General features: G+C 34.7%; 1 protein-coding gene, 1 non-coding gene and 1 pseudogene across 2 annotated transcripts in view; 2 read left to right on the top strand and 1 right to left on the bottom strand.

Moving 5' to 3' along the window:
• Positions 1 to 26,792, bottom strand: part of TRHDE (thyrotropin releasing hormone degrading enzyme) — a 433,889-nt gene that overhangs the window by 161,152 nt on the left and 245,945 nt on the right. Inside the window, exon 6 of the mRNA XM_004386459.2 lies at positions 9,248 to 9,385. Within this exon, the coding sequence (XP_004386516.2) occupies positions 9,248 to 9,385 (138 nt within the window). The remainder of the gene's footprint in view (positions 1 to 9,247; positions 9,386 to 26,792) is intronic.
• On the top strand, positions 12,235 to 12,930 carry LOC105756771 (nucleolar protein of 40 kDa pseudogene; annotated as a pseudogene).
• On the top strand, positions 16,762 to 16,833 carry TRNAM-CAU (transfer RNA methionine (anticodon CAU)). Its single transcript has one exon. It is a non-coding gene; the product is annotated as a tRNA-Met (tRNA).

Below are 26,792 nucleotides of genomic sequence, written 5' to 3'. Positions count from 1 at the left end.
CTAGTAGCTGAGTGCTTAAACACTGTGCCACCAGGGCTCCTTGTTTTATGTCTACTGCTGATTTATAACCTTCTTGAAGGAAGGCACCATCTTGTTTTTTTTCTACAGAAACGATCCATTCGGTATGTAGAATTAGTATGTGCACTATCCATGTATTAACCATGGCCTGGCTGACAAGATGCTACAGATAGGGAAACTGGTATCACAAAAGACAGCAATTGCAAATGGCCAGGTGAACTTTTCATATCCATTTCTACAGATGATAATTTATATATTTGCTCTGATAGCTATACAAGGATTTCAAAACTTTTGGTGTGGAATATATTGGCAGAACATTGCAAATTGTATTGACTTTTTTTTTTTTTTTAAGTTTGTGTTCACCACAACCCCTGTGAATTTTTTTTTTTTGCTTGCAAACTCTTTACTTTAACTCTGTAATTTTGTCTGGCCTCTAAAATATTGTAACCCTGATATAAGAACTGCTGAAATATGTTTTTGTTTATAAAGGATCCTCTTTAAATTTACTTAAGTCATTCTGAAATCTGTTCCTCACTTCTAAGCTTATAGGGAACCTCTCCAATTTGGCATCTTATGTAAATTTAATTAGCATTCTCTCATTCTCCTTATCCGGGTTACTGCGTCATTGATTCTTATTTCCCTTTGTGCTTTTAGAGCAAAGAGATTGTTTCAATCCATCTTTTGCAGTCCTTCCTGTCTATGGACAGTATTGTCCTGCTTCCATTGTACTTTTATCTTTCATCTTCTTTTTTCAATCTACGATTAAAATGGAAAACTTATTTCACTAAATCTAACTTGTTTTCCCAGACTAGTTCTCACTTTCTTCTCTTCCTATTCTAAGAATATGCATGATATAATTTTAGTAGTTTGTTTTTGTTTTTAATATTGGTCTTAGGACTACTCATATTGAACACCATTCATTATTTCTTCAAAGACACTCAGTTCTTAAATTCCAGCCTACAAAAATTAGTATCTGTTCTACTGGATCCTAATTTTTATTTTTCTATAATCTTCCACACCTCTAGGATACATTTCTATATAAAAAGATGTTAAAGCATACTGAAATTACAATTTGGGAAGAATAATGAAACAAAAGTGGGAATAATCAGGACAGTTATTAAGGAAATAATTAAAAGAGATGATAATCTAGCAGAGTATTGATGGAATGAGGGGTTGACTGTTGGCAGAGGTTAATGTTGACCAGTAACAGAGATCTACAGGGAGGAGAGCACAGATGAGTAGTAGCAAGATTTTATTAAGGGCAACAACATAATAAATAACAAAAAAAGGAAAAAAACAAAATAAATTCTAGATTTTATAATAATCTCTATAATCCCCAGATGTCATATTAATTCCACCATCTACAACACCTACAGAACCAGTCTTTTTAGAATGCAAATGTAATTATGTTACTCCTCTGCTTTAAACACTTCACTGGTTCCTCAAGACCTCTGAAAAACAAAAGAGGAAGTAAGATGTCTTTAGGCACACAAAATCTGAAAGAATTTATCACCATCAGATCCACACTATAAGAAATGTTAAAGAAGTCCTTTAGGCAGGTAGAAAATGACAGATAGAAACAAAGGAATGAAGAACACCAAAAATAGTAACTATGTGGGTAAACATATAAGATTTTTCCTATTACTTAAAACTCTTTAAAAGATAATTGACTAATAACAATGTATTGTGAAGTTTTTAAAACATATAAAGGAAATGTATGATAAAATAGCAAAAATGACAAGAAGAGAGAAATAGAATTATACTATTGTGAGGTTACTATGCTATATATGAGGTAGTATAATATTGCTTCTAGATAGACTGTGATTAAAAATGTATAACGTAAACCTAAAGTATCATTAAAATTATAAAACAAAGCACTGTAGCAAATGATATAAAATAGAATTATAAAAATTCAATTAACCCAAAAGAAGGCAAAGCAAGTAAGAAAGGATCAAAGAACAGATAGAATTAAAATCAAACTTTATCATTAATAACATTAAATGTAAATGTCTAAATACCAAAAGTAAAACACAGAGACTGTCAGAGCGGAGATAATAGTAAGACCCAAATACATCCTGACTATAAAAAACTGACTTCAAAATACAGACTCAAATAGGTTAAAAGTAAAATGATGGGAAATGATATAATATGCCAACACTAATAAAGACATCTAAAGTAGCTATGATAATATCAAAGTAGATTTCAGAGCAAAAAATATTAAGGATAAAAAAAAAATCATTTTCTAATGATAACGGAGCCAAATCATCAAAAGGACATAATAAGTTTAAATGTTTATGCACCTAAAAAGACAGCTTCAAAATACAGGAAGCAAAATCTGATAGATCTACAAGGAAAAATAAACAAATCCACAATCATAGAGATTTCTATAGCTCTCTCTCAATAACGGATGGAACAAATGGACACAAAAAATTAATAAATATATAGATTTGAACAACTCTATGAAACAACTTGATATAACTGACATTTATATAACACCTAGCCAACAAGAGCAGAATACAGATTCTTTTCAAGTGCACACAGTAGATTAACCAACAGACACCAAATCCTGGGCCATCAAATGAGCCTCAATAAATCTAAGAAGATTCAATTCATAAATAGCATATTCACTCTAAAAATAGAATTAAATAAGAAATGAATAACAGAATGTTCCCCAGAAAATGTGTAAATATTAGGGAACTAATCAACAGACTTCTAAGTAATCTATGAATCAATTAAAAAGAAAAACCTAGATATATCTTAAACTGAATAAAAACAAAAATTCTATATATCAAAACATTTGGGATGCCACTAAAGCCATACTTAGGGGGAAGTTTATATGATAAATGAATTATAAATTAAAGAAAGTTCTCAAATTAATGACCTCAGTTTTCACCTTAAGAAATTAGAAAAAGAAGAGCAAATTTAACCCAAAGTTATATTTAAAAAAATGATAATTATTAGATAGGAAATCAATGAAATAGAAAACAAGAGAAAATCTATGAAACCAAAAGCTGGTTTAGTTAGTTTTTGTTTTGTTTTTAGCAGACCAATAAAATTGATAAACTAGACTGATCAGGAATAAAGGGATATGACACAAATTACACAAATTGCCAACATCTGGAATGAAAGAGGTGACATAATGAGACATTCTAAGGTAATTATTAAAGGATAATAAGGAAATACATAATGTATAATTTTATGCCAGTAAATTAAACATCTTAGATGAAATGGGCCAAGTCTTTGGAAAAGGTACAAATTACCAAAGCTCACTCACAAAGAAATAAATAACCTGAATAACCCTATTGCTATGGCTTGTATTGTGTCCCCCAAAAAAGATATGCTGAAGTCCTAACCCCCCATATCTGTGAATGTGACACTGTTTGGAAATAGAGCCTTTAAAGATATTATCAGTTAGTTTAATATAAGGTCATAGTGGAGTAGAGTGAGTCCCATCTGATGTCCTTATAAAAGTAAACAAGATACACAGAGACAGGAAGACACAGGGGAATGGTGTCATATTACACCACAGCTGTGAGCCAAGGAATGCCTGGAGCTACCAGCAGCTAGGAAAGAGGCATGCAACAGTTTATCTCTCATAGCTCTCATGAAGAATCAACACGGCCACTACCCTCATTTGTACTTCTAGCCTCCATGACTGTGAGACAATAAATTTCTGTTCTTATAAGCCATCCAGTTTGTGGTACTTCATTATGGTAGCCCTAAGAAACATATTCATATAATATACATACATATATATATATGTGTGTGTGTATATATATAATTGAATTATTAGTTAAAAACCTTCCCATGAAGGAAATTCCATGCCCAGATAACTACACTGAAAAGAACATAAATTCTAGATAAGCTCTTTCAGAAAACTGAAAAGGAGTTACTAGATCCCAACTCACTCTATGAGGCCAGCATTATAGTGATAACAAAACCAGAGAAAGGCATTAAAGAAGAGAAAACTACAGATCAATATCCCTCATGAGCACAGATGAAAATTTCTAAACAAAGCTTTAGCAAATTGAATCCAACAACATAGTAAAAGTATAATATGTTATGATTAAATGGTGTTTGTCCCAGGAATGCAAAGTTGGTTCAGCCTTAAAAACAATCAGCCAGAATAATTCAGCACATTAACAAACTAAAAAACTAACACCAAAACAAAAACATGACCATCTGAATAGATGCAGAAGACGTATTTGATGAACTCAACATCTGTTTCTGATAAAACTCTAAGCAATGTAGGAATAGAATACAACTTCTTCGACCTGATAAAGGGTACTTAAAATATTTAAAGGTAACATCATACTTAATGGTGAAAGATTGAATGTGTTACCCTTAAAATCAGGAACAAGAAAAGAATATCTGTTCTCACCATTTCTATTCAATATTGTACTGGAGCTTTTAACAAATGTAATAAGGAAAGGAAACAAAATAATAAAAAGAATCCAGATTGGAAAAGAAAAATAAAAATGTCTTTATTAGACGTTGATGGTATCATCTATGTAGAAAAACTGATGGAATCTACAAAACAGCTACTAGAACTAATGTTGTTTAATATGATTACAGGATACAAAATAAATCCACAAATTTCCACTATATTTCTAGGTATAGCAAAGCAAAATCAGAAATAAAAATTCTAAAAGCAACAAGACCATTTACAATAGAAATATTAAATACTTATAAAGAGGAACTAAGTGAATGGAGGGACAGAGGGTATTCATCAGTCAGAAGAGTCAATATTGTTAAGATATCAATTTTCTCAAATTAATCAATAAATTCAATGCTATTCTGATCAAAATCCTATCAGGATTTTTGTCGAAACTGACAAACTCATTCTAAAATCCATACAGAATTGCAAATGAACAAAGATACCCATAAGAACTTTGGAAAAAAGAACAAAGTTGGAGGACTAACACTACCTTATTTCAAAACTTACTATAAAACTACAGGAATCATGACTGTGTGATTAGCGCCAAGATAGATAAATACATCAATAGAACAGAATCAATAGTCCAGAAATAGATCCACACATACGTGGACTACCGTTGTTCAACACACACGCAAAGGCAGTTAAGCAGAGAAAGAACAGACTTTTCAATAAATGGCACTTGAACAATTAGATATGCATATGCAAAAAAAGTAAGAAGAAAGGAAGAAAAAAGGCAAAAGAAATTTGATTCATACCTCACAGTTTATATAAAAATTAACTCAAAATGGATCACAGACTTAAATATAAAACCTAAAACTATAAAACTTTGAAAAGATCCATGACCTTGAATTAGGCAATAACTTCTTAGATATGACACCAATAGCACACTATCCATATAAGAAAAACATAATAAAATGGACTTCATCTAATTTAAAATCTTCTTTTCTTCAGAAAGATGCTGTTAAGAAAAAGAAAGGCAAGCCACAAATAGGGGGAAATAAAATTAGCAAATCATGTATCTGATAAAAGTCCTGTAGTCAGAATATATAAGGAACCTCAAAACTCAATAATAAAACAAACTACTCAAATTTGAAAAAAAAGTTAAAAGATTTAAACCCTTCACCAAGGAAGACATACACAGAGAAAATATGCAAATTACAAGATGGTCAACATTATTGGTCATTAGGGAAATACAAATTAGAAACACAATGAGATACCATTACATACCTATTGTTATTGCTGTTAGCTGCCATCAAGTGGGCCTCTGACTCATGGCAACCCCCTGCACAATGAAGGAAATGAAATGCTGCCCAGTTGTGGATTGGATCATTGTGATCCATGGGTTTTTGTGCTCCACTGATCTTCAGTAGATCACCAGGCCTTTTTTTTCCTAATTGTATTAGTCTGGAAGCTCTGCTGAAACCTGTTCAGCATCACAGCAAAACTCAAGCCTCCACTGACAGATGGGTGGTGGTTACATATGAGGTACATTGACCACAAATCAAACCCAGGTCTACAATATTTAAAATTAATGCCCTAATTACACCTAGTGTTGGTGAAGATATGGGAAAAGCTAGAACTCTGATATACTGTTGATAGGAATGTATGTTACAGTCCTTTGGAAAACAGTTTTACAGTTTCTTAAAATATTAAACATGCTTATCATATAATGTGGACATCCGCTTTTGGATATTTACCCAAAGTCTTATGGATTATCAAAAACTTAACAAGGTGGTGGCTCCAATTGCAACTTCTATTCCAGATGTGGTTTCATTGCTTGAGCAAATGAATACATCTCCTGGTACCAAATTCTATCTTAGTTATCTAGTGCTGTTATAACAGAAATACCACAAGTGGATGGCTTTAACAAACAGAGATTATTCTCTCACGGTCTAGGAAGCTAGAAGTCCACATTCAGGGTGTCAGCTCTGTGGGAAGGCTTCTCTCTGTTGGCTCTGGGGGAAGTTCCTTGTCATCAATCTTCCCCAGGGTCTAGGAGTTTCTCAGTGCAGGGACCTCATGTCACCAAGAAAGAAGAGTCGGGAGCAGAGCACGTCCTTTGGACCTGGGGTCCCTGAGCTGAGAAACTCCTAGACCTAGGGGAAGACTGATGACAAGGATCTTCCCCCAGAGCAGACAGAGAGAGGAAGCCTTCCCCTGGAGCTGGTGCCCTGAATTCGGACTTCTAGCCTATTAGACCGTAAGAGAATAAATCTCTGTTTGTTAAAGCCATCCACTTGTGGTTTTTCTGTTATAGCAGCACTAAACGATCTAAGACACAGGGGAAAAAAGTCATATGCACATATCACAGCAGTTACCAATGTTTATTGGTAAAAGCCAGAAACTGGAAACAACCCAAATGTCAAACAAAGGTGAATGGATGAACCAACTGTGATATGTCCATATACTGTAAAATGTGCATGTATCTCAAAATAGTCATGTTGAGAGAAATAAGGCAGTCAAGAGGAGTCCATACTATATGATTCCATTTATATAAAACTTTAGAAAATGCAAACTAATGTATAGTGACAGAAAGGAGATCAGTGAAAAAGGGAGGAGAGACTGGGCAAAGGGATTACAAAGGGGCATAAGATAACTTTTCAGGGTGATGGATATGTTCATTAACTTGATTGTGGCGATGTATTTATGGATGTCTACATATATCAGAACATACCAAATTCTTCCTTTCAAATATGTGCAATTCATTGTATTTCTACTTCAGTATAGCTGAGGAAGGAAGGGAGGGAGGGAGAAGAAAAGGTGTTCCTAAGAAGTCTTCACTGGAAATGGATGGATCCTATCATCACTTGAAAACACAGTAAGGACAATATTTCTAATGTTATTTTAAGCATAAAGAGAAATGATTAGAGACAAGTAAGTCAGTAACCATGGTGGGTGAAGGTGCTGAGAATGGTAGCATACTATACTCATTTTTCACATTTGTAAATTGGCTAGCATCCGCACCTAAGTGCAGATTCTTAAGCTTCTTGAATAAATTCAAAACTGCTCTAATTTATGGAATATGGAATAGATGTTATTTATCTGTGAAAACACACTCACAACATTTTAAATCAAAAGAGCATTTTCTGATTTCATTCATGCTGAAGTAGAGTAAGTATTTACAAATTGTCTTTTAGAATTGAGGAATAACTAGAAACATGCCTCCAGATTCATTTCAAACTATCTTAATAAATTATTTTTGTGTCACATTTAAAGAATTGATCCTTTCGAATGAACTCATCTATACAACAAACCTCAGTCAAAAAATGTATACATAAAATGTAATACATATTTTAAATATGCCATGGTTCTAAACTTCCATTATTTTTATAAAACATCAAGCCACATACCATTTCAGCCAAGGCAATGATCACTAGTTTACAAAGAGGTTTTCTATTAACATAATTTATATCTATAACATAAAATATTAACTACTGGTCATTGAGATAGTCACTATCTGAGAGCAAAAACCAAATATCCAAATTACCACACGAAGGACTTCTGATGAATCATTATTTAAACACTTTTTATTAAATAAGGATGTCTTTTTATAGAAAAAATAATATTAGTAATGTTAAAAATGAAAAAAAATTAAATCAACAAAGTACACACCAATCCCAATGAACGCATTTAGTGTTATCTTAAAATTGATGACAGCAGATGTTAAACCTATTTTAATAATTAAGTAGTTACTAAGTGTTAAACACTGAGGTGCACATTCTCATGTTAAAAATAGAACTGAGGGATAGAGGTATAAGAAAAAATTCTGGTCCTAATCCAAGTAACAATGGAAAAAAGTTTGTGTAAGATATCCTATTTCTATGTCTAGTTATTGGTCCCAAACCAAAAACCAAGCCCACTGTTGCAGAGTCAATTCGGACTCCTAGCGACCCTATAGGACAGAGTAGAATGGCCCCATAGGGTTTCCAAGGCTGTAAATCTTTACAGAAGCAGATTGCCACATCTTTCTCTGCAGAACAGGCTGGTGCATTCGGACAGCTGACCTTTCAGTTAGCAGCCGAGCGCTTAACCACTGTGCCACCAGGGCTCCTCAATTAATGGTCCAAATTTTTATTTGCCATTCAAAGTCTCATCTTTAAATTTTTTTTTATTATACTTATTTCCAGGAGCCCTGGTGGTGCAGTGGTAAAGAGCTTGGCTGCTAATCATAAGGTCGGCAGTTCAAATCCGCCAGCCAGCCCCTCCTTGGAAACCCTATGGGGCAGTTCTACTCTGTCCTATAAGGTCTCTATGAGTTGAAATGCACTCAATAACAGTGGGTTTGTTTTTTGTTTGTTTTTAATACTTATTTCCAGGAAAGATGCTTAATTCTCAAAATGTCTCCATAAAAATTGTTTATAAAATACACATATTATGTCACTGCCTATACCCATTTGCATTGGCCAATCAAAATAAATAAGTATGTAAGGGGCACTAATGAAAAATAATTGTCACTATACTAGTCAGTTCTGTTATTATTAATAATAAAAGTGACACTTACATAACACCATTAGTATAGTAACTTCACAGTGAGTCTCCAAACATTCATTAGTACTTCCAATATTTCTATGCGTTATTTGGCAAACAGTCATCTCCGTTTTACTAATTTATAAAGCAAAGTCCTAACTCATACAAATGACATGAACCTAGTGACTTTTTATATTTTCTAACTCATAGTCCATTTCTATCTGCCAGGAAGAGGAGACGAATATAATACATTTAGCATGAAACAGTTTGGTGGCCCTGGATAGTGAAATACCCAATTGGCACTTGGGTCTTATCTATTCTCACCTTTTTATATGCGATCCAGTCAAACACTCTGTCAATATCTGTTGCCTGTAGCACTTCCTGTGATACTGGATGGGAACTGGCCAAGCCGTCAAGCAGCATCACTTCATGTAGAACATCCGTCAGAAACCTCTGTTTTTCCTGCAATACAGTAGATGGAGCAATATCATAGGTGATTCATGGTTATGACAGAATGTGTGTGACAACAGGAACAGAATATGTGTCACTTTTGATGAAGCTCATCAGTCTTACACGGTGAGGCTCAACTCTGAAGAGAACCCAGTAAATAAAATGCCTCTTAAGTTAACTTTAAAATGTAAATGGTTGATTTGACCACAACATGAAACGAAATCAATGAACTACAATGAGCTCTAAACAGATAAAACACAGTTGACTCTGCTTTAACAGTGGTTAAAGCAAATTTGGACAGTGGGCATATAATGAAAGTGACTGAGATGAAGGCTTCTTGGTGTGTTCTACAATATCAATACTACAATTCAAGTCACAAAGTAATTTTTTAAGATAAATTCAATGTAAGAATGCTAACTAAATTTCAGGATTCCAGCACTATTTTAGTATTTATACCATTTATCTCTAGTACCATTTGAACAGCTTATCCTCTCTCCCTCCCTCCCTTTCTCTCTTTCTCAACATGCACACACCCACACACACACACACACACACATTTATTTTCTGAAAGAGATTCAGGAGACCACAAGTAGTGAAAGCACTATTGACACCAAACTATAATATCTGTGGATGCATATGTGAATTTAGAATAATAAATACAAAGTAGATAATAATATGTATTAATAACCTGTTACCATGAAGTAGTAAAAGCAGACAAAATCACAAGACTTCTGTGCATTATTGAGATGTTAGTATTTGCTCTATTAAAAGCCAATCTGTTATGTTAGAAACAAAGTATAGTAGAAAGTACTTTTCTGTTATTTTTATTTTAAGAAACCTCCTTTAAGGAAACAGCTTGGGTTTTGTTAACAAAAACGCTGGTGGCTATTAGTCCTCCTGGCCTCCTGCCTTCATGGAGGGAAGAGTAAAATAAAAAAAGCAGTTGCAAGCGGTAACAAGGGCTAAATAGCCCCTAGATAGTTGGGACCTAAGGAGCATCATTACAGAGATTAAATACTGCAAACCTTAAATTGCTCTAATTCTGAGCTCACTCCTGGAGCCTCCTGTTTTGAGCCAGCGATAAACAGTGTGTTATTTCTGAGCAAGTTTTAATTTCCAGCTGAGCAGAGACTAATCCTGGATTTAAAGAAATGGAAATGGAGAATAAATATGCCAAGAAAAGAATAGTTAACTGGGACATATAAGTGTGTGTTACTTTAAATCTTGCTTTAAAGAAATGTTTTTGTTCATCATTATTTACTCAGTGAGTCAACATGTTTAATCAATAATTCAATTAATTAGTCATTCAACTATACAAAGTAAGGTTTATTTTCTAATAGCTTATTTTTTATAGTCTATTGGCTATACATCTAATTTATTCATTCCTCTTTTACACTAAGAGCTTCACAGCAATGGCCTGTGTTCCCTCAAAGAAGACTATATAGCAATAACTGAACCAAATCTCATTCTGAACCATAGAGGACTGCTCCAGGCACCACAAGGCCACAGGTTAGAAGTTTAAACTTACACTAAATTAAGTGAGAAATATGGCACAAACTTATGCCATATTCCTTCTCAAATTAAGTTCCTCATTCAAGATGAATTAAGGAAATTAGAACTAGACATTGTGGTTTAAATTCTTAAGAGTAAGAAAATAGTATATACATTGTTCATTTTAAGTCCACTAAAAAACAACAACAAGATTTCAGACAAATGGCCTGAATTTACAGAATAAGGGAAAATCACATGCCGATTCAAAAATAAAAATTTTAATTTACTTTTAAGCAGATGTCCAAACCTGTTACTCATGTAATTTTAAAATGCACATTAAAATTATTTGACATTGGAATTAATGGGAGAAATTATAAACTGTATAATTTTACTACTACTTGACCAGTCAACACTTTCATTTATAACAAGTACCAATTGAAGATGTGATTTCCATGCTGAAGATAAAATAATATTCAACTCTTCAAACAGTGATTGCCTGCTCCAGTACCTGTTACTCAAACATCTAATCTAAAACCACGGTATAAAGTGAGCTTAAAATGATGTTTATTTGAATTCTAATTTTTAATATTTAGCAATACTAAATATGTATTTATCAATATTAAAATTTAGTAAATGTCTTTGCTTAACTTAAATGATACAAAATAAATGGCTAAGTAATCTTAAAAATGGAATCTAAGGTAAATTTCAAGGGGGACACTTCCATGTTTAAGTTAGATATGATATATTGAGTTATATATGATATATTAAGTTATATATGATATGTTGCTGGATGCTTCTATACCAAAACAAAAGCAAACCTTTGTTTAGTAAGTAGAATTTTAATAAGCAGTGTTTAAATTTAGTACAGTTATGTCACTAGCAAAAGATTCATCTTCTTGCAGTATTGGGGAAAACGATACTATGTAATTAAGAAAAAAGGCTTATATGCAGAAAGATATTAAAAAAAAAAAAAAATCCTGTCAGAAAACACAAAGCCCAAAAGAGAGATACCTTAAACTGAGGAGGAAAAAGAAAATTCTAGCCAGAGGCAAACTCAATTTAACAGAACTATAAAGAGTATTTTAATATTTTATAAAAAGATCTGTGTCACTATAGGAAATTATCCTAGCTTGCCAGTATCTGGCTAGGACCCTCATCATCGACAACAACAACAACAACAAAGAAAAAAGAAATCACTAAGTATTGATTAATTGCCTACTGTTTACCAGAGACTGTGAAAGTTTAAAAATGAAGTTAAATGTGGAGTTTTGCATAATGACCCAACTGGGAATCGTGAGCCAACACTGAGAACTTGAATTAGCTTTAGCAGAAGAGAGATGGAAGAGCCATAGGACATTAAGGAGAATTCAGGAAGATCCAAGGCCATGGAAAACTTGCCTGCTCTACATTATTTTCCAAGGAGAAGTTGCTATGGTGACAGACTATGAAGCCATTATCAAAATCCCAGGCTGTCAGAAGCAAGGTCTAGTCTATCCAACTTCCATGTCATTCCGTTGGATAGATAAGCCCTCTGAGATAACAGATGTCAGAGACAAAGTGTGGGAGAAATTTATTGGGAAAGAGAAGAAAATGATAGTATAAAAGTATCACTCTACATTCAAATTGTCAACTGAGGGACTGGGGAAGGCCTCAATCCAACAACATTATTATTGTGCAAGAAAAGAGGTGGAGGAGATCTTTCCAAGATTTCACTAAGCAGAAGATGACCCTCGAAGCTGTCCTGGCACTACTGCAAAACATGTGCTTGTAAAGGTCACTCTGCAAAGGATTGTTTCATGCAACCAGGAGGGACCAAGTACTCTTTGATAGCTGATGAGCCAGAGGAGAAGGAAGAGGCAAATCAGCACAGTTTAATAAGCCTGACCACACAGGGAATTCTTCTATAAAAAGAGAGGAAAAAAAAAGAAAAGAAACATAAGGGCAGAAAGTCATCTGACTCTGACAGTCTAGACTCTGAGAGTGATACAGTCAAAAGGGTGAGGCATACATCCAAAGACAGCAAGGCAGCAAAGAAGAAGAAAAAGCACAAGAAGTACAAAGAGTGAGAGCTGAAGGAGAGGGGAGGGTAGTTTAGAGAATGAAGAACCAGGAGCCCTGGCTCCTGGGAAGACTCAGTAGTGAGAATATAGCCTCACATTCCATTGACTTCTCTCCCAGGGGAGATGGCTTCTCTGCACTAGGCAAGATTGGGAGTTAGGTGGTAAGAGCATCTGCCTGAATGAGCTGTTTCCTTATTACTCCTGATTTGTTTGCAAGTGATCTCTGCAACTCACTCATTCATTCACCCATCTTTGTCCATTTAGCAGGAGGTCCCACTGCCCTCTCCAGCTGCTACTACCAGAGCTAGATTCCTTTACAAGGGCCCAGACTAGAGCCACAGGTCTGCTGAGGAGGTGAGTCTGTCTGAAGTTGGAGAATACGAGAGCAATTGGCTCCTCCCTGCTGGTCTATCCTGGGCTGATTGGTGGGCGATCCCCGCTGTATCCAATACTGGGGCAGAGGGAGACTTGCAGCATGAGGGTGAGCATGGTAAGAGTGGTGTCCACTTTTTCATTCTGACAGCATGGTCTACGACACTGTAAATGGCAGCCAATGGCCACAGCCAAACGATGATTTGCAGTGACTGAGCTTGTGCATGATATTCCGCCACGCCACTGAACCAGACAGCCCAAGCTAAGATCATTGTTCTATGTGAGTCCATCGGTTCCACTTCAGATCTCTGCTTAAATTCCTGGTATTTGGAGAGGAGGTTCCAACTCATAGCAACCTCCCTATAGGATTGCTATGAGTTAGAAGCCACTTGATGGCAACAGGTGTTGTGGATTGTTGGGGGAGGAGGGGAGAGGGAAGAATTTAAAGAAAAAAAATGCCAGCGCTAATGCAAGGTAAGAGTAAAACAAAAAAATAGTTGGCTACAATGAATAAGATAAGTTTTTACTTACAGATTAGAAATGTTAAAGGGAGTCTGAGAAAAAATACTGAAATAGAATTATTCATGGAAAGTTTAATAGAAGAAGTGGAATTTGATCTGACCCCTAAAGAACTTTAAATTTTTGGGTGTGTGTGAGTGAGTGCATGTGTGTGTTGTGTAGGGGAAACTATATTTGTGGTGCATATGCAACAACTAGTTTCATTTTGCTTCACAGTTTAAGGTCACAAGATAGGCTTATCTACTACTGTCGCAAAAGCAGCAAAATAAGGCAAATTACAGAACTTCAGATGTTTAAAATAAGTTTAATGTTAACAGTAGCAATTAATCCTACTACCCTAATACAAATGCCACATAGAGTTTCTGAACAAATGCGTACATCTAAATAGTTCCATTAATCTCTAATATATTATTTTAAAAAATAAATTGCATTTAAATTTTTGGAGAATAGTGAAAAGGCATTTCAGAAAAGTGAAAAAGTGTGAGTAAATACACAGCCTTGAGAATTAACATCATGGAAAACAAGAAAGCTGCCGTCACGTTAATTATTCATTCATTCACACACTTAAGAAGTATGTATTAAGTTTCTACTCTATGCCACATACTGTGCTGTATTTTGTGAATAAACTGATAACTAACACTGAGTCTCTAACTTTAAAATGCTCTAGAGTGGAAGAGAAAGTACAAGACAAAGGCAGATAAACAGCTAACTCTATTATAATATAACAGATGCTATAAAAACAAAGAGGAAGAGATCAATTCATTCAGAAAAGGCATTACAGAGAGGTGACATTAAAGCAGATTGTTGAAGGATGAGTTACTTAAATGAATGGGAGAAGGAGCTAAAAAGGGCAAATCTAGGCAGAGGACACATGAGAAAAACAAAACAAAATAAAAACTCCACTCTGTTTGTATCCTCAATTATCAGGTTGAAGAGTTTGGTCTTAATAAATAGGCAGTAGCAGAAATAATGACACAATAAAGGTAATGTCTTAGGAAAATTAACTTATCTGCAGTATGCAGGGTGGCTTGATGTATGTAGAGGCAGAAGACAGGAAGTGGCTTGTATTAAGAGGGTATGTGGTGATGATGTATTTAAATAAGATGTTACTGAAGGATTGTTGGATCTGAGAGAGATTTTGAATGAAAAATCAACCGACATTGATGCATTGGTCCCCTTAGCGGATGATGGAGAGGAAGTACTCAAACGTTAACTACATGGCTTACAGACCGATGGAATTAAAAATTTAAAAAATGTGAAGCCACTGACAGAAAAAGAGAAGTGGGAAAAAAAGTTTGGTTTGGAGGACAGGCTAAAAAGATCAGTTTTAAATATGTTGCAAGGAAAGAGACAGTGAACATCCAAAAAGAGATGTGCTACAGGCAACTGAAAGTAAAAGCCTGGGTCCAACATGAGGGGCAAATGCTAAAAATTTTGTCATGAAACTGTAGTTTGTATAGAAATATAAATGAAGTTTCAGAAAGAATTCACTTCCTTATTTCTTACATCAGCATTTCATGCACTGGCATTTAGTAATATATGTGAAGCCCTGGTGGCAAAGTGGTTAAGAGCTACAGCTGCTAACCAAAAAGGTCAGCAGTTCGAATCCACCAGCCGCTCCTTGGAAATTCTATGGGGCAGTTCTACTCTGTCCTATATGGTCGCTATGAGTCAGAATCGGCTCCATAGCAATAGGGTTTTTTTTGGAGGCGGGTAGGGAAGGATGGAGGGAATTAAGAATTCTTATCATAGTTTTAGATACGCTTGAGATATTCTATTCCTTGAGGTCTCAAAATGGGTTCCATACCTGAACATGTCAAAGTCTGAGAGGTTAAAACAGAATACGCCTGGTCTAACCACAGTCAAAGGCGCCCTGGTTTCACAGTGGTTAGAGCGCTAGCCTGCTGACTGAAGGTCAGCCGTTTGAACCTACCAGGCCCTCCATAGGAGAAAGATGTGGCAGTCTGTTTCTGTAAAATATTACAACCTTGGAAACCCTATGGGGCAAGTCTACTCTGTCCTACAGGGTCACTGTGAGTTGGAATCAGTCATTGGTGATGAGTGGGGAAGCAGGAAATACTACTGAAAGACAGAAGGGTGTTTGCAAGTTCCTTCAGGGTGGCTGACTAATTTTAGTAAAGAGTAAAACTACACAGACATTTTGACTCTGTCACCAGAAAAGGAAAAAATAACATCCGAGAATAATCTGAATGGAGATCAAAGAAAGTCAGATACATCAAACCAAGACTAAGAAGATGAGAGCCAAGCCTGAGCCAATTCAAGTCATGGTGAGGTGTTCAGAGGCATGAAGAGAGAAGGAAAAACACTCTTAGGGAAGACCTTGGTTACATCAGAGCAGCTGAAAGGATTCAATTTTCTAGGAGGAGGGATCCAAACATAAAGGGATTTTTCTGTGTTCCAAGGATGAAAGACATGCATACTGCTCTAAAGTTGATAAAAGAGCCCTAGATTACAAGAAAAATAGCTCCCATTCACTACCTGTTACTCAACCTTTTTAAACCACAGCATCCTCATCTGTAAACAAATTTGGTTGTGAAGATTAAATAAGACCATTTGGTCTACAAATATTTATTGAGCACCTGCTATAGCTCAGATGGTATGCCTGGTATTGGGATAGAGAGATACAAAGACATGGACCCTACCTTCAAAAACTTTACAGTACTAGAAGAGAGAAATAAATATTAAAACACAATTTACTATAAATGAAAGTTGTTTGTTGTTAGGTGCCATCAAGTCGGTTCTGATTCATAGTCACCCTGTGTGCAACAGAACGAAATGTTCACTCCGTAGGTTCCAGATATATATTGTGACTACACGGAGAAGGTAGTGATTTGTTCTGCCTGGGGGAGAGCAGGAAAAACTCCTAAGGGGATAGTTTGAGTTGAATTTTTAAGGATAACTTGAGTTTTCTAGGAGGATGTAGCTAGCAGAGTGGTGCAGTGGAAGCATTCTGGGCCCATAACCCAGAGGTCGATTGATCAAAACTATCCTCTGCTACATGTTTTGGAGCCCTGGTGGCACAGTAGTTAAGAGCTTGGCTGCTAATCAAAAAGGTCGGCAGTTCCAATCCACCAGCCGCTCCTTGGAAACACTATGGGGCAGTTTTATTCTCTCCTATAGGGTTGCTATGAGTCGGAATTGACTCGACAGCAATGGGTTTGTTTTGTTTTTTTGTTTTAGGAGGATGTGGCAGAAAAGGACATTTTGAGCATAAAGGATTAAGTGTGCAAAGTCATGGAGACCAGAAACAGCATGGTCTGTTTGGGGGACTACAGTGCATGTAGACGACAGGGTGTATAACTGGGTGAATGATTGGTAATGGGCACAAAGAGATAGACAAGAACAAAATTATTAAGGATGCTCCATGCCAATTTAGGGATCCAGAGAAGCAACATCATCAGACTCATATTTAGAGATAGAACTCTGAATAAAGAATGGGAGAGTGGAAAAGAGTGAGGAGCAACCAGAAAAGGAAAAACAGGACAATGTTACGTAATTATATACAAGTAGCACACAGTACAGGCTTGAGCTTTGTGATCACAAAATGTTGTACCAACTATTTGTTTTAAATTAAATTGAGTTTTGGGATAATCGATGGTGATCAAACAAGGGATTACTTTGGAGTCCCAAAATGTCTTAATTAAATATAGATATAGACACAGACGTACAGATATGTATGTAAATACATATAAATATCCAAATAGTATTTTTTCAATATATTCTTTCAAAATGTGAATGAAATCCACTTATTAATATAAAGTCTGAAAGTTTTTAATGTTTATAATATACTCTTAAATAACTATAAAGGTATCTTTCTTATTTCTGGATTCTGATCCATAAGAATGTTGGACTAAATTCTTTGAACAATGCAATCTAATTCTACGTGTTTACTGTTTCATATATGGGAGATGCTGTGTCAGAGGTTGCGGAAACAAATATAACTAAGACACGTTTCCTGCCTCCAAGTAACTCCCAATATGGTAGGAAAGACAGATATGTGTACAACCAATTAACACCAAGTGATGGGTGCATATTATTAGCATAAACAAAGTACTGTGGAGTAGACACTAGAGGGAAAGTTAAGGGTAAAATGTTTTCTAGTATTAATGACCATGTTGATTTAACCTCAGTTGACCTATTATAATGAGGAGAAATAAGATATGATATGTCATCTATGTTTCACCTCTCTGGAAATCTATATTACCATAAGATTTTTAAGGTTTCATAGATCAAACAATTACCACATGTATCGTTACTAATCTGAACCCCTGCCTTATACAAGTCTACAATGAAAGATACAGGTATACCTAGTATTGCACAGTTGGCTTTTTTACTCTTGTTCTTCATGATTTACTCAAATCGTGACAAAGGTTAAAGAAGGGAATACAATCAAGAATTCAAACAAGAAAGGCAAATGTATTGAGAAAAAAAAAATCTATTAGGTCTCACTCATGTTTTCCAGTGATATGATATCTGCATAACTTTTCAGTTATCGTTGTTGGTAAACACATATCACAAAGCCATATTTGGAAAATTAGAAATTATTTGGGCTCCAAGTTTCCTATATCATTAAGAGAACTTTACTCTGTAATTTTATATTCTCATTCTATTTTTTATGAAGTCCTAAAATGTGCAAAAATATGTTAAGCCTTAATCAGTTAAAAGCTATATTTACTTGTGAAATATTACATCATCATTTAGCTCACTAGTTAATATTTTATAGACAGCTAAAACATACTGACAGCTAAAATAAAACTCAAGAGCTCGTGAAAATAAATGCTAGTTCTATACAGCAATGTACTTTAAAAATTAACATTTCATAAGCCTCTGTTTAAAATACCCATGCCAAAGATGCTAATAATCATTTTCATGTGCGGGTTGTTAAAGCAGTCCATTTACATTAAAGTCAAACTTCTGTAAAGACTCATATACATTAAGCATTGAAGAAGAATTTAAAAAATAATCACCATTAACGTCTACAATGAAACAACTACTAAACTGAAAAGTCTGCCTCTATATTTGTTGACAGAACCTTTCACAGAAGGTGGTACATGAACAGAAACTTCAGGCAGATATAACATTATTTTGTGATTTCACATAAGCTTTATAGTAAGTAGCTGAAATAATATACTCTATATGTTCTGATTTAACTATCAACCACATTTACTCTACTGCCAATCCACAAATTTTCTAAGATACCTTAGTCAATGCATACACTAAAAAAGCAATTATATTTCTATAAGAATGTGTTGAATGACTTTATAAACGACTCAGAACCCCAAGTAACTCCTGGCATAAGTCTTTATGAGCTGCCCACTCAACAGCAACTAAAAACAACGTACTCGCAAACATGACTAACACAGAGAAAGTGGGTTAAATTATGAGTCCCTTCAACGACCACATCCTTCAGTTGTTTTGTCTTGTTTGTAATATCCAAGCTCAGTGTGTCATGCCTCATATTATCCAAGATGTGATGCAGCTATGGGAAGTTGCTAACATTGAACACTACATGGACAGCATTATTTTTATACAACCAAATTCAGAACCTTCTGTAGATTTATTCAAGAATCTTAAAGATACAGCAATATTGATAAAGCAGAAGCTATCATTAATCTGTCACTCAAGTTTTCATTAATTATGATAATCTTGGGTCTTACAGAACAATCTTGAATGTGCTCCAAATAATGCCAATCACAGTAATAATTATCAACAGGTTGTCTAATTACATAGCTCATTTTGATTTTAGCAGCCAAAAAAATCACTGTGAACAATCACCATATGCCATGTGCTTTCATACAACCCTCTTAATTCATAGAAGTCATTTAGCTTCCCTTTATTTTTGAGGATTTCTTTACATCTTTCTCTCTGTTTTCCTTCAAATACCCAATTTAGTTCATATATTTTTAATCTCAATATACTTTTTAGTTCATTGAATGAGTTCCTAATATAGATATAGGAACCCATAAGCTTTCATAACTTATCTTCTTAACATCATTTCATAATTCTTATTATTTAGTCAGATTTTTATTATGGAGCCCCTCATATATGCTACAGTTTGGGTTAAATGCTGAGAAATGATGGTGAACAAGACAGTCCTTAACCTGATGGAGTGTATTGTCTATTGGGGGGTGGGGCTGAGTTCCTTTCCTTTATTTGTTGTTGTTAGCTGCTGATGAGTCAGCCCCCAAATCATGGTGGCCCCATTGTAGGCACCAGCCTTATGACTGATTGCAGATAGGACTGTTGTGATCCATAGGGTTTTCTTGGCTGAATTTTGCAAGTAGATCATCCTAGTCCATCTTAGTCTGGAATCTCTGGAGAAACATGTTCAGAATTATAGCAACATGCAAGCCTCCACTGACAGACTGATGGTGCCTGCACATGAGGTGCACTGACCGGTAATGAAACCCGGGTTTCTACCACAGTAAAGGCGAGGACTCTACCACTGAACCACCAATGCCCCATCCTTTGCTAGTTAACACAGACTCATTCCTGCTTGTCTAGAGTGGCACTTCAGGATCCTGTCCATGTTTTTAAGTTTCTGAGAGATAATACCTCCAACAAGATTTTCATCTTTTCAATAATCCTATCTCTACTTTGGCACTAAGAATATTTTTCTCTATCTCTATGCACTATTTTTTTTTGACAGCTGATAAGACATTTAAATAAAATCAAATTTGTCAATCTCTTTTGATCCTCACTAACTTATTTCTCACATCCATCACAAGGAGTCTCCAATATTTTGCAGACACACATAACAGGCTAATCAAGGCACTCTAATATTTGATTGGTAAAATGAAATTCAGAGTATTTTTAAATGCAGACTGACTAACTGTCTTAAACAGATTCCATCTCTGTTTAAAACACATAGTTGCTCATGCCATTTGGTCTAGAAAATCTTAACAATGAGCTAATCAACTTACAAAAGTTATTAGCATGGTTACGAAGTAGCTAATTTATATTATTTTAACTTGTGAAATAAATAATTCAGATAGCCTTAATTCTGTAACAAAATTCTTATTAACTTGATGAATAGATTTACTAAATACCACCTTTTTTATACTTTAATTTCACTATTTAGTGATAGAAATGGTCAGTTCATCAAACATCTAGTAGGTCCAAAGTTGGCACTTGTTGCCAAATCATAGAAGTTTTTATCTTTTCAATCAAAATCAAAATTATTTCTTTTTCAAATTTGAAAGATTTAATAACATAGAGCAAACGCTCCAGCACAAAGGAACACACAGAATATTTAAGGCCCAACAAATAGCTAATTCAAAAAGGAAATTACATTTTTATTCCCACGCCAAATATATATTGTTGCATTTCAAAAGTAAGCTATCATACTTATAAGCTGACTATATGATTAGTAGAGAAAAACATCACTATTCATAATATAAAACCTGTGTTATCAATCCATTTACAATGTGTAGAAATATTATACTATTAGCATTCCAGAATCATTCAGGAATAGAGTAGGTATACTCAAAAGTATTACATGAAGACTTTTTTTTTCTGTTGTTCTCACTACTTTTTAATATATAATTTGCAAACTACTCCATTAGAAAACATGTTTGGACCTTATATGTAATAAAACTATATTTAAGAACCTAATAGTAACAATAGTATTGGTAATAATGATAGAAAAAAATAAAAATATTTTTGAACTTTAAAACTATTCTATGACCAAAGCAGCACAGATATTTTAATACATAATACGTATTTTGAAGATTGAGAAACAAGATCACACAGCTAGCAGGTGGAAGACAGCCAACATTTTAATCCATGAGATGGGTAGAAAAGAGGAATTCAACTTCATTCTAGGCATATGTAAGGTTGCACTACTCGTATTGGTTGTAAGAGTTACATTTGTTATATTTTGCCAATTTAGTTTAAATAATCCATTGTCATTGAGTCGATTCCGACCCATAGCAACCCTAGAGGACAACAAAGAGCAGCCCCACAGGGTTTGCAAGGAGCAGCTGGTGGATTTGAACTACCGACCTTTTGGTTAACAACCATACATATCACTTAACCACTGAACTAAATTGGTAAAATAGGTCTGAGGACACTGATGTTTCATACTCTCCTGAGTGTTCCTTAGCTTTAATAGAAAAACTAGCAAAGAATGGGCATCCAATAAATGCTTGTTAAATAATGAAAAATGATTAAGTCACTATAGATTAATCCCTGGAAATATTTGGTTAATTAGGGCCAAAACGTGCCAGCAAATTTCTTAATAACAAATAGAAAAATAGTATCTTGTGAGAAGCCAAATCATTTTCAGGCCTAGTAAGTAATATAGCCTGTCAGCTCTCCAAAGGAGTCAAAGATTCCAAGAAAAGCCTCTTGTAATCTTAAATGTCAGAAAGTAGGGCAACAAACTTTGTTCAGAGTTTTTATTTTTGATTAGCCATCACCAGTAGTGTTATCGTGTTTCAAAAGTTCTTCAGATTGCACAAATCATTTCAGTAGTTATGAAGAGAATCAATAATCAACGAATCCTAATCAATGCCAACTTTTGCTCTGAATGGCAATTTGACCTTGTATTTTATCATACAATTTGGAAAACAATATATAAATGAAAATACCCTACCATTATCAACATCACCACCATTATAACCAAGAGAACAGAAATCTGTTTTTGTGGTTTAAGTAGTTATCTTCCAAGCAAAGCTGTGAAGCGGAGAAAAAGAAGCAGGACTAAAAAGCAGAACTGATCTGAGCGGAAAAATACTCAAATCTAAATGAAAGGTGCTGAACATTGTAACTAGGTAAAACTGAGTAAACTTTAGAGAAAATGTAATATAAAAATAATCATAGGAAGCTGTATGTCCTCATTGTTCCATGATTGGGTTAATCCTCTGAGACCTAGTATGCCAATTTTTATTTTCCAAATATACCTATGAATCTGAATAGTTTGACTGAGGTTACGGCTCCATGTTTTTTGAGATACTCTATAAACAAAACAACTTCTGACAGGGGCAAGGTTTTTCAGCTAAGAGAGAGAAACACAATAAAAATCTTAAGTGTCATACACACCTACCAACAGAAAACACTGCACTGAAGGTAAAATACAATGCATTTTAGAAACTGATGTATACCAGTGCCATACTAATAATGCCATGAGGTTTACTCCATAGAATTTGTCATAATTAATAGCTCATTTTAAGTGCTTGATAACTCTTTGAATGAATGAAGAATGCATGAATGAATGGAAAGGCAAAAAAGTGGCAGCAATACATGAAAATAATTTACATAAAATTATTGAGCTAATTACTGCTAATGACATTTCAAGAAAAGCATCACAGAACTATAAATAAAATCTGGGGAAGAGAAAATAAAATGATTAAGGGAATTAATTGGACACAGCTGTATTTGAAGTAAGGTCTTAGAAAAACAAACATTTCCATATATTTTATTTTTTAAAGACAAGGATGATGAATATGACAAAGATGACAAAAATGTGACAAAAGATAAAACTCCAATTATTAGAAAGAATTTTATTTCATTAATCCCAAGGACAGGTAAAAAACTCACCATATACGATTTCAGGAAAGGTCTACTTAAATTTGTGAAAGGTAGATACAGAGGTTATTAGCACAGTTCAGTTTCAAAACATGTTTTACTAGAAATAGTCTTTTTGGGTTTATGGTTACAGAGAGCTACCTGAATGATGTAATGAATGATGATGTGAGCCAGTATAATACACTCCATATTCTTAAGAAAAGTGGCAATACAGAGGATGGGTACTCTCAAGATACCTCCTTAGCAGAATATCATCTTACCCTTTTTCACAATGAATTAATACATGTAATGTGTTTAGTGGTACACAGTAAATGCTTCATAAGTCTTTACTGTTACAACCGCTTCAGAATCAGTTGATGCAAAAAAATCTTCATCAATCACACTATCTCTTTGCTTTTTTTTCTTTTTTCTTTCTTTCTCTTTATGAATAGCTCTTTTACATTTCTGGATTCATATTACCTTAACTCACTACTTTCGTTTCTGTCATCTTGTCTGATATCATCTGAACAATGTTAAAGTAACCTTGATGAAAAGGAAAAAAAAAAAAAAGTCCCATAAAATGTTATGAACTGAGACAGTCACTCCTTGCTTAGAAATGGAGTTGTGTTCTAACGCCTTTTAAAACATATAGCTGTCTGATTAAGGATGAGTAATAATTAGAAAATTAATGTATTATTTTTGGATGTCCTCTTAGTCCCCAGCTTTCATTGTTGGCTGTGTTCTCAAATTCAAAACAAATTCTTTTTAACTAACCTGGGAAAATGCTGAATAATATCAGATGTTGAAAAATTCATGTATTATAGGAAGATGAACATTTTTACCAGAGGTGGTGGCCAGGACAGCAGTATAATCTATTGTAATAAATATATATTTGAAGACAACAATACCTAAGAGAACACTTCATGATCTTGGCATCAATTTTTGGCATTATCAAGGTTCTAGTTCATCACATGATGATGTCTGATGTTTTTTAACAAGTTGGAATATTTTGCTTACAAACAGCTCTTATTTGAAAATGGAATGAATAGGTTAATTCTCCCTGCAATATTTCTAAACAGGATAAAGGATGCCTTTGCATTATTGTTATGCTCTGGGTTCATTAAAAGTTTTCTTCTTTGAAAATATCTAATCTTGCGCCTTGGTCATCTAGTGCTGCTATAACAGAAATACCACAAGTGGATGGCTTTAACAAAGATAAATTTATTCTCTCACTGTCTAGTAGGCTACAAGTCCAAATTTAAGGCATCAGCTGCAGGGGAAGGCTTTCTCTGTTGGTTCTGGAGGAACGTCCGCATCATCAGTCTTCCCTTGGTCTGGGAGGTTCTCCACGCAGGAACCTCAGGTCCAAAGGACATGCTCTGCTCCTGGTGTTGCTTTCTTGGTGGTATGAGGTCCCCATGTCTCTCTGCTCACTTCTCTCTTTTACATCTCAAAAAAGATTGGCTTAACACACTATCTAATCTTATAGATCTCATCAATATAACTGCCACTAATCCATCTCATTACTTCATAGTGATAGGATTTACAATACAGAGGAAAATCACATCTGACGACAAAATGGTAGACAGTCATACAATACTGGGAATCAAGACCTAGCCAAGTTGACAGACATTTTTGGGGGACACAATTCAATCCATGACATCTTGTCAATTTACTAGTTAGTTTTAAAATTCCTAAGGAAATATAGAAAGACCTTGACACCAAGCAAACCTGAACACCATCCTGTGAAGAAATACCTTATTTTGAAGGCAAAGTCCATTTATCTTTTACCTCTAGGTTTAAAGTGTACAAAACCCAAAACAGTGCCTTTCTGAACAAAATGACTTCACTTTAAGAAAATAATTGACTAAGAATATGTATGAAATTCTCAACTTGCAGCTTTGTTTTAAATTTTAAAAATGCATAAAGAAATAAGAAATGAGGAAATAAAACTAAAACAAACCTCCAAGATACATACCTGAATATACAGATATGTGAATATATATGAATGTTAATAAATCGTGTTTGTTTTCTCTTTTCTTTCTAATATATTTTACCTGATAAAATCTAGTCTGCCATCTGAAGCAGTACATAAAACAGGTTTACATTTCTGAGAGTGAAATAACACACCTTGATAACATTCAAGCTCTTTAAAACAACAAGCCAGAAGTCTTGATTTTTATGAAAGAATTGGAAGTGTAAACAAAACAGAAAGTATAAATGTATTACTTATTCTTCACTGCTGTAGTTTTATACTTATAAATCTGTTTTTGCCATAGAGCTTCTAAACCAGTTAATGTACTGCAATAATTAACAAATGCATATCCTATTTCTATTCTTCCTTCTGACTGATCTCCTTAACAGGGCAACCAGTGCATCAAAAACACAGAATTAGTCTTAAAATAAGAGAAAATACACATACAATTTGTTGCTGTATTAGCCACTGTGAGAGCTATTTTAATGTGCTAGTGTAACAGGCACCAGTTTGAACAGTTTCTGTTATTCCTTGATAGAAATTCTTAATTAATATCTCGTCAGTCACCATTGGTTAGAAACTGAATCTCAAGCCTGCTTCTTAACACTGACATCCCTTTGGATTATCCTAATTTGTATACTCTCTGAGTTTTAGCCTGATCCTCAATGTTCTGGGCATATGTACATTAAGATTCCTTCTGCATTTACTCAGTTCAGATAAGGCACAAGTACCAGACAATCTCCTTTAACGGTATTAGCTGATGTTCTCACTGCTGCTCTTCCTCCCTCTGTGTACTTCCTTTGTCTCTGTTACAGGCCCATTATCCACCAAGGCCAAAAACTGCTCTGACCAGTAATGCCAGGAAAAAAGCAACCCTTTCTCCCAGAATAGGGAGCTACTGCTCCCTGATGCCTCTCAAATGGGGAGAATATTTTTTCTATATTTTTTTTAAAGTCTGTGTTTTCAGCAGGAATATAATTGCTTCCAGGGTGTAGAGAGGAGGAAAGGTGGGGGGAAAACTCACTTGTACATTTGGGAACTGACCTCAAGAGACCCGAGAAGGCACTCCTACTTTCCCTTCTAGTCTTTCAATGAAAATGCCACTTATAAGCTTCTGGACAGGATCAAAATAACCACAGACCCTTAGGACTAGCCCTAAGAAGCTTTTAAATCTTTCACATTCAATATGTTTTGGGCATTTGAGGATAAAACGTCAGCAACCAGCAGAAAACAACTGGATCACCTTCTAATTTACTAATTTTGGAGGAGTAGAATATAATGCGGACTTTGATCATAGTAGACAGATCCAACTATATAGAAAATCTGAGTATATATACATACATTTACTTGGTATTCAATATATATAAGGTAACCCTATCATGGATGAATTTTTTTTTTTTTGGAATTTTTTGGTGATGCCATGTTTATTCACAAATGGGATGGCTGCTAAGTCATTGTTTATTGGTAGTTTTTT

This window comes from Trichechus manatus, unplaced genomic scaffold (genome assembly GCF_000243295.1).
Source record: "Trichechus manatus latirostris isolate Lorelei unplaced genomic scaffold, TriManLat1.0 scaffold00164, whole genome shotgun sequence".
Classification (NCBI taxonomy): domain Eukaryota; kingdom Metazoa; phylum Chordata; class Mammalia; order Sirenia; family Trichechidae; genus Trichechus; species Trichechus manatus.
Note: the sequence above shows the minus strand (reverse complement) of the source record. Positions and strands in the feature narration are given on the sequence as shown.